The 9,661-nt window shown below is 36.3% G+C and overlaps 1 protein-coding gene across 1 annotated transcript; it reads right to left on the bottom strand.

The window, feature by feature from the left end:
• Positions 1-457: 457 nt before the first annotated feature.
• LOC107007786 (pre-mRNA-splicing factor SYF1) lies at positions 458-9,007 on the bottom strand. The gene is made up of 5 exons (XM_015206558.2): positions 7,302-9,007; positions 5,753-5,937; positions 4,430-4,600; positions 2,865-3,317; positions 458-1,152 (listed from the first exon to the last, which is right to left on the bottom strand). Exons 1-5 carry the CDS (start codon positions 8,791-8,793, stop codon positions 703-705), a joined length of 2,751 nt encoding a protein of 916 aa, XP_015062044.1. The 5' UTR covers positions 8,794-9,007; the 3' UTR covers positions 458-702.
• Positions 9,008-9,661: the final 654 nt, after the last annotated feature.

The raw sequence follows: 9,661 nt of genomic DNA, 5'->3' as shown, positions 1-9,661 counted from the left end.
CCATTAATCAATAACCCAATAGCCATAATCTAATAAATTCGGATTTGATTTAGTGGTCGATTTGATTTTTACAAACTGTGACAAAAATAATTTTGTAAATGGTCGTCATTATTGACACGTAGCAAAAGAACCTTCTTATTTTGAAAACTTAAAATTTAATAATTATGGATCTTTTTACCATCTTAGTTGGCAGGCTATTAGAATTAAACGCTTAGTTGATTAGCTTAGCTTGTTAGCTACTTAAATTTAAAAGGTTTAATTTGTAGTTTCTTCCCGTTCTCTTAAACTAGATGTTTAATTTTATTATATTTTTCCAAAAGGTTGATAATCGAAAAGATGAAATTTCTTGAAGTTACAGAGAAGATATTGAACGTTCTATCACCAAAAATTAAGATATGATTAATGAGGCTAGAGTGTGTGTCCAATTTTCGAAAATAAAAACATGAATACAGATTCATCATGTGTCACCAGCCAGATTGTTATAATTATGTAAGTAACAAAATACAATTCTAAACACAAAAATGATGAAAGACTCGCCATTTTTCTGGATAGAGGAATAAACAAACGTGTACACTTTAAATAACGAGTGATGTACACCTTCTCTATGGAGAAATTAAAGTTATACAACAATCTAAAACTTCAATTTACACGATTAGGAATTAGGTCAAAAATTTCAAACCAGCAGAAAAACACAAACTCCTCTTAAGATGCTTGTTGTTTCCTTCGTTTTATTCTTTCTAGCGCGCCAAGAGGGCCATCACTATCTTTATTCTTGGCAGTAGAGTTGTCTTCTGCTTCATCACCTTCGTCCCTCTTACGGATTAGACCTCCAAACACTGCATCAGGGACTTCTTTCAGTGAAATTTCAACCTTATCATCATCCTCTTCAGAATCACTTTCCTCAGGTAGCTCAATATCCTCATTGTTTGCAGTGACTTTCTGTCCATTTGACTCAACTACTCCTGCACTAACAAATCCAACTACCCGACTCTCTTCTTTGCTCTTTGTATCATTTTCAGGGGGCACTAACTGTCTTTCAAGAGCTGCCATCTCATCATCAGCAATACCGGCTTTTTTCAAAACGTCCTTTGCTTCCTCAAGGGTCTGCATCTGATCCTTTTGCATGAGATACTCCGGTAGGATAAAATGTGTCTGCAGGTATAAGAAGCATGTCAGTATGGTCAATCAACAAAGTTCAAGAAATGCAGAAATGTGAGAATATACAAAACTATTAAAAGGATGTGTATGAAGGAAAGGTCAAAAAGGTGACCAACCAAAGGAGATCGAGTGATATTCCATAAATTATGGGTCTACACCACAGATCTGCCTTAAACCCATACTTATTTCCTTTAACTTTTAGATGAATCAACCGATAGTAGATCATTTGAGAACTCCATGGAGCGTGCTATTTGCATATGATTGTGTCATTGAAGAAACTAGCAAGGATGTTAACCAAAAACTAGAACTATAGAGAAGCTAGCAGTCTAGAGAGTGAGGGTTAGTGGAGAAAGGCAGAACAGAGGAACTTCAAGTTTAGCTTCCAAAAGAACGAATAACAAGTGAGATTGGATAGGTTAGTGGTTAGCTACTACAAACAACTCAAATATTCTTTTTGATAGGTCCGAAAATTCAAATATCTTAAATCTTCCCCAAAAAGATGCAATGATAGATGAAATTTGAGCATAAAGGACTAAAATAGGATAATTCAAATGGAGCACCATAGGAGTTCTATAGAACGATTCTGAGAGATGAGGCAATGTTGTAAGAGTGGTTGGTACTCAACAGCCTAATATATACTTATCGTGTTTCACCAATACGTATGTTAAAGAAAATATGTGATCTTACCAGAAAATAACTAGAAATGATCAAATCAAAACTAGGACATAAGCACGGATATAAGAGGATAAATTATAAGGTGATCATCCAAGATGGTTCGGCCATATTTTACGTAGACCTCCAAATTAATGAATCCAGTAGTGTGACATGTGACAATTTAAGGTGCTAAAAGAGAAGGAGGTGGATGCAAATTCACAAAGAAGTTGTCTCAAGAGACCTAAATCTCTCATGAATGTACATTTAGGTCAGAAAAAAGAACATAATGAACAAATGACCACTATATGAGATACCAACTTATTGGGGTAAGGCTTGGTAATTGTTAGAAAACCTGCATTGGTATTTGCCAGAAGTCCTCTTGGTTTGGGCTAAAGACTTCTATATCACTGTAGGGATATTGTGAGATTTAGAGAACCCTAAATCCGCCTTAAAAGACAAGTAATTGCTTTTCAATATTGGACTGCATGGACCAGAATACAACAGAATATGTATATAGAGGATCTTACAACCCACTAGTATGAGATTAAGTATAGTTGACAGATTTGATTGATAGTTCATACACCGAGAAGTTAAAAATGGTAGTTACTTAAGCTAAATACTACATGATAAGCCTTTCCTATTTGCAAGAAATTTCCTGGCATAACACATTAGTAGCTGTAACAGTAGGTTTCCCAGTGACCCAGTCTAATCAGAAGCTAGGTTGTCATCTTCCAAAGTTAATTATATGCCATGTTGGATGATACACATTGTAAAGTAATTATTTTATCCTGATTAAGTTGGTACTACCATATTAACCAGATTATTACTCTTCTTACACAATCCTTCCTACTAGAAGCCATCTAGTACCAAACAATTTCCATCCTCTGCCTTCTTTTATGCCGCAAGTACACTTTAATACTTTTTTGGATAAACCATGCCACAAGTACTCTTTGGTCTTAATTCTTTGTGAGAATATGATTGAGCTCCTTAATTTACTGCTCTCAAGGACATCACAGATGGCTAACTTAATGATTAACTGAGTATTTTTTTACCTGGCTGTAGCTTGCAGATACACTCCTCTTCACACGGAGCATCTCGCGGAAGGTATCCTCATTACCATGCTGCACCTCAAACTCATGCCACTTGTTCCAGAAATCAGGGTCAGATCTAGGATCTGCGAATTGTGATGAGTGCTTGTATAGTGCACGAGCACGATCAATCTCGCCTAGGCTCTTCTCAAGTTCAGCATACTTTAAGCACATAACTTTCACGTCCTTGTCTGGAAGCCCAGACTCAATTGCTTGTTCATATATCTCCCGTGTTCTTGGAACACCAAATATCTCAGCTGCACGAGCTATATAGATCTCGTACATGCTCAATTTCTCGTTTGCTGGAACAGCTTTTGTAGCTTGATCATAAACCCTCATAGCCCGCTTCGCAAGACCATAGTCTTCCTCTAATTTAGCATATTGAAGATACAATGGCTTCACAGCATCAGCAGGGGTCTGGTGGGAATGGAAACAGTAGAAGATGAGTATGCAAACATAGTTTGACAAACAGAATTTACCGAACGTGCTTTAAGATGCAACTACACAGACAAGAAGCAGTTAGACATTAAATGAGAGCCTCTGCTAACAGCATTAAGCAAAATTTCTCCCATAATTTGGAAGTGCAACTATCACCCAAGACATGGCCAATGTAGGATTCTAGACTAAAACAACAGATTTATGTGATATCAGCAAATTACAGGCAACATAGGTGAAGCTGCGTGTATATTCATTGTGCATCAAAAATAAATATAAAATGCACACAGGTAGACATGACAAGACCTCAAGCTAAACCCTAAGGGAAAAAATCAAGCTGCACAGCACAATGCATAAAATGATTCAATGAGCTGTCTAACCACTTTTGCGCCCTTATCCAGGTAGAATACTATCATATAAAAAGTAGAGGATGATGAAAGACCAAAAGGATAATTTGGAAAGTAACTAAAAGAATAAGATACACGGTGGCTGAAGGAAGATAGATTTCCGGACACTTCTTAAACAGAAACAGGTGTCTCCCAAAACATATACGCAGCCAATGGTTTCTCCCGTCAGTTTAAACCTGTTGCTATCCTAGATCCACCAATTTCCTTCTTTACTAACAACATTAAGCCACGCCAGAGGGGATGTTGATTGACTGACACTAAATTGCACACAAAAAAGGGGATGTTCCTGTTGTACAAAGGGTACACAAGTCCAAGAAATTCTAGTGAATATCAGATCTGTACAGAAGGTCAAAAAAGTGGCTGGTGCCATTACATACGTTCAACACACATAAGAATATGATATTGCTAACGAGAAGCAAATGTGCCAATATCAGAGCAATGGCAAAATCTCCACATATTCATTAAGGTAGTTAGAGAAAAACAAGGAAAAACTCATAAGATTTTTAAACATCAGTTGAGAATCTAACATCCAATTAAAACAGTGAATCATTGAATTCCAAAAATCATCATTGATGAACTTACCATATTGGAGCAAAAAAGAACGATTTTACAATTCAGATTTATATCATAGAGAACTTATGTTATACTTGTTTACTGAACAAATAAAACATATTGTCATATACATACCTGTTCAACAGCATGCTCAAATAACTCTCTAGCTCGTTCCAACTTTGACTTCCCATATCTCTTAACAAATTTGGAAAGATAGGTAACCCATATATCCTTAACATGTGGGTACTTGAAGATCTTCACACCCCTCTCGTAAACCTTGAATGCATCCTCAAAGTACTTGTGATCCTAGACAAAATGAATACCAGATATTATAGGTTAAATCCAATTGCACCAGAGAGAAAAGATATCCAAATTCTTTTCTTGAGTTTTTTGCATTTTGACCTCAAATGTATGCATTTTTATCTTCACTTTATCCTCTTGTTTTTAATCATTTACAACCCGATCTTTCAATGCCTATGTGAAATCATAGAAATCTCATTTTCTGATGGATAAAATAGTAATTACATAATCAGAAAAACAGGCAGAGTAAAAGGAGAGACTATTCATACATGGAAACCCAGCAGCAATACTGAAGCCATCCAGTAGATAGTGACTAACTATACAAAAAGCTCCTTCTTAATGGAAAATCAATAACAGTAAAGATTTCTGAGTCATAAAGTAAGAGTGGAAGGATTTCATGTTGTAAGCAGACATTAGGATAGCATCACACAGCATAAGGCCATTGCCCCACTAATGGGATTTGTGAAAAAGTCTAAAAGATACTATTTTAATATTTGTTTAGTGTTTAAAACTTTCATTTGGCAGGAAACTAAAAGGAAATTCTGCTCAGTAAGAAACAAACCAAGTAGTTAGTAAGTAGTTCTTTAATAAATTCATATGCTTTGTCGTTTAGTTTCCTAGTGATGAGAAGTGAAAAGTGGGATACTCCACATTCTAATGGGAGAGAGGATCTTGAATAGCTGTTTGATTGCAGAAGCTCTATGTTACCTACACAATGAAACTTCTCAGCCAATTATTCACAGCTTCTATCAAGAATCCTTCTTAGTGACAGTTTAGTATCCAAGAATATTCTCAAATCAACAAGTATGCAGATTGGAGATCTTTTTCAATTTGAAGATTACTAAGCTTACTAATGTTGCCTTCCATCTTTCTCCCACTACTGGCCCCTTATTCCTTTTCTTTGTCAATTTTTCCTTCCAATCCCACTTCCGTTTTGGGAATTCAATCCCTATTTTGCCCCTCACAGAATTAAATCTTCTAAAGTTCTGCAAAATAACTTAAAACTAGAGGGTAAATCGTGGAAAATAACTGGCGAAGATACAACCAGGAAATGGTTCATACATTAGATATGCAAAATGCAAAGAACTCCCCCATTCTTTTAAGAGCATTTAAAACAGTAAGATGATACGTAAGTAATGATTAGAATGATATTCATACCTCCAGAAGTACTGCATAATTTATTATAATCTGTGGTGTAGCAATTCTCAGATCTAAAATTCGCTCATAGACCACACGAGTTGACTCTAAGCTTCCTAGACTCTCCTCCAAATCCACAAACAGTAACCAAAGCCTTAGAGATTTGTGTAGCTTAATTTGCACTGGTTCATTTCCATCAGCAGCAACTGCGTGTTAAAACATGAAGAGAGCACCCAAGAGTTAGCCCAAATATCCATACATCATCAATCGACTGATAATGAAATTAGATATCTAGATTCCTCAGTCAAGATATACTAAATGTTTTCCTAAAACTTTTCAGCTTCAATTTTGAAGACTTAGATTGGTCATGGAGAAAAACTTAACTTTGCTAAGTTTCAGTTTCAAGAGAAATTGCCCACTCAAATAGACATGCTTTGCCTGGTTGCTAATAAGGAAGGCATACATTATACATGAGGCATCACACAAAAGAGGTATGCAGATTTGCTCAAGGCCCTTCATGTGTGACCAGGAAATTGAGGTAAACAACCACATATTCGTACACTTTCAAACAGCTACAAATCTATGGAACATGTTCTTATGTACACTAAGGGGTCGTTTGGTTGGGAACAAGTTATCCTAGGATAAATTATCCTGTAATTAGTTATCCTGGGATAACTGATCCCACCATGTATATGAGATAACTTATCCCATCACTATGGTATAGATGGTGGAATAAGATATCCCAAACATGGCAACCAAACAACACATCAAAATTTAATCCCAAGACTATTTTTTATTCCATGACTATTTATTCTTATCCCTCAACCAAACTGGGTGATGGCTGATGCAAAAAGACTACTCTGGAGCTCTTGAACAGTTGGTCAGGAATTGGAAGCAGGGGCAGGAAGAAAGAATGGTGGAAGACTATCCCAGCATGTATTTAGCGGACCATTTGGGAAGAAAGGAATGTCCAGAATGTATTTGGCGGACCATTTGGGAAGAAAGGAATGCCTGGTGTCTTGAAGGGAAACATATCAACTTTCAGAAGATAAAAATGAACTAAATTAGCCTTCTATTTTTGGGTGTAAAGAAGATCTGGAAAGGGCAGTGGTAAATTTAGTTGATTTCCTAGGAGACTTGTAATCTGACTACCCTTATGGGATGTAAGTTTCCAATTCATCATTTCTTAGGACAATAGAATTTTTTGTGAATACAAAGTTACCCTTATCTTAAAAAATAAAATCACCCGCTTGTCTGGCTTGTCTGGATTTTTCCAAATGCAAGCTTTTTTTATTACTACTTGCTGCTTCTGTAGATTATTATTTTTTTGGATGAAGAATTACTTCGGTAGATTGTTGTTTTACTACAAAAGTAACACGAAATCCACATTCAAAATTTTAGTTCCTGAGGTAATGCCAATATAGTACTTCTTTGTATTCCATGACTCAATTAGATCTAATGCTGAACTATTATTTAAGCTTGATGGGCTAAATATTTAACAAGTGACAAGAATAAAGAAACAGTCATGAAAAAAGAAAGAGCACAGATGCAAAAGGAAAGTCAGAATTACCTCTCCGTTTGACCTCAACAGTTGGTTCAGCAGTGGCACGTCTCATCAGTTCTAGAGCACCCTTGAAATTCCTGTGACGTAGTTCCATCTCGGCCCATTCACACCAAACACTAGCCAGATGATCAACAGTTTTATAATTCACCTGCACTGCCTTATCAAAGATGACTCTTGCATTTGCAATATCCTTATGGTTTTCATAAAGTTTTGCAAATGCAACCCACAAAGTATGTGGCTTCCCCACAGCTTTCATTGGGTCAATAGTTCTAACTGCCTCAGTGAACGTTAATATTTGCTTTGTTGGATTCCCTTCGAATAGTTTTACCCTTCTATGCCACTGCTCTACATTATGCGGATTTTGCCTCAAAAGCACACTATTCGCAAGCTCTGGCCTCCTATCCATAAGATGTTCTAGCCTCGCTAATCTCAAGTCAATATCCTTATCATCATTTAGCCAAAACTCTTTAAGCTTCTTCTCCAATTTTGCCACATTCAACCTATCATCCTCCTCATCCACATCTTCCTCTGCCCCAACCTCACCGTTAGTCCCTTCATCCTCCACCTCACTATCACTCATCTCCTCCATTTTCAAGGCAAGCATACTCTCCTCAAACTGGGAGTATGCATCAAAGATAACACTAAAATCCCTAACAGTCACCACAGTTGTCATCCCTTCTTCGAAAATATCTCTTGCCCTCTCAACCAACTTCCTCCTAATGTAATAATCCGCCAACGATGTCCAAAGCCTCCCAACCTCATCAGTAAACTTCTTAATCCCACCTCTAATTATGGCATCCACATTCAAACCTGATATTTCAGTAGCATGCTGTGTTAACAAGTCACATAGCTCCAACCAGAGCCTATGTTTAGTCTTCCCTTTAATAGAATAAAACCGATCATCATTTAATACACCAGCTAACCTTTCTGCCGCCTCCTGCCACAGCTCAGAATTCAACAAAAACTCAAGCAAATCCTCAATATGGGAAGGGTCATACTTCAAGTACCTCCTATAAACCCTAAGTGACGTTTCAATAGGAATTCCCCTTTGACTAACAAACACTAAATAATGTTCCCAAATCCTATCATGTTGAGTAACAGGTAATGCACACAATGCTCTATCGAAAGTGCGTCTAGTTCGAGTAACGAGCTTCTGTTGAGTTAAACTCACCAAGTACATGATCCAAATCCGTGGCATTTTGTGCATTGTAACAAGCGCTCTCTCGAAAGTGTTGTTTAGAGCTTGATACAGCGAGTGGTTGATTGGAAGATTCCGAACTAACTCTAGACGTTCGCGGAGATACGCGTGCCATATTTTGTAGCTTCCGGGGAGAGCTTGTAGAGCTCGTTCGTAAAGCACTCTTCGTTTTGTGAATGGCGCATCTGCTCGTGCCACTAGATAGCGCCACCACTGCTTCAGGCTGAACGGATTTCTGAGGATCTCTTCCTCGTACGGGAGGTCATCTTCGGTGGGATAGAGCTCCTTTGGAATTGACATACTGAAGGCTGTGATTTGAATTGGATTTTCTCTTTAAAATGCCAGAGGTATTATATATAGAGAGAAATTTCAGTAATTGAATCCTCCGACGCCACTTCGCCGGGAAGTTGTGAAGAATCAGGGTTTTGGCTGGAAGAGAAAACCCTAAAACCAGAATGGAGAAGATTGGGAGCAGCCGGCTCCGGTCTGCTTTTACGTTTTATTTTTTTCTAAGAATAAATTAAAATTGAATAAATATCCATAAACTGAAAATTATAAAAATATTTAATTATTGATTTAAAATATATTTAAAAAATTAAAATTAATGCATCGAATCGATGAGTATATAAAATTAGATTGAATCACTGATGCACGCCCTTGTTACCTTGTGTACGAATTGATTAACAAAAAAGTTGATGATAAACTTCAAATTTGAATCCCATCTTTACTAGCCTTATTAGAGTAATTATTTGTAACTAATGGTGCTTTTCTTAAAATTTGTAGTTCGTAATCTATTTATGAAAATCTTACTAAATTAATATTGAGTAAATTAATAAGTTTTTTAAGATATTATTTTCTTTCCGTTACAATTTGGACTAATAATAAAAATTATCATTTTTAATAAAATGATATATTTTTGAAAAACTCTTATATAAATAATTGGTCCCATTGATATTGTAAACTAGTAAATTTTAAAAAGGTATAAATATATCTAAGACAATTTAGTGAAATATGATTTTATTGTTTTTGTTTTGAAATTTAAATCTAGTTGAGACTATCTCTAAACTTCTGGACTATGTTGTTGTCTTGTCGAACTGCATCATAAAATTATGAAGAGTTTAAGATACGATAAATATTTCTTTTGGTGTAATTGATCTCAAAGGTATTG

Source organism: Solanum pennellii, chromosome 1 (assembly GCF_001406875.1).
Source record: "Solanum pennellii chromosome 1, SPENNV200".
In the NCBI taxonomy this organism is placed as follows: Eukaryota; Viridiplantae; Streptophyta; class Magnoliopsida; order Solanales; family Solanaceae; genus Solanum; species Solanum pennellii.
Note: the sequence above shows the minus strand (reverse complement) of the source record. Positions and strands in the feature narration are given on the sequence as shown.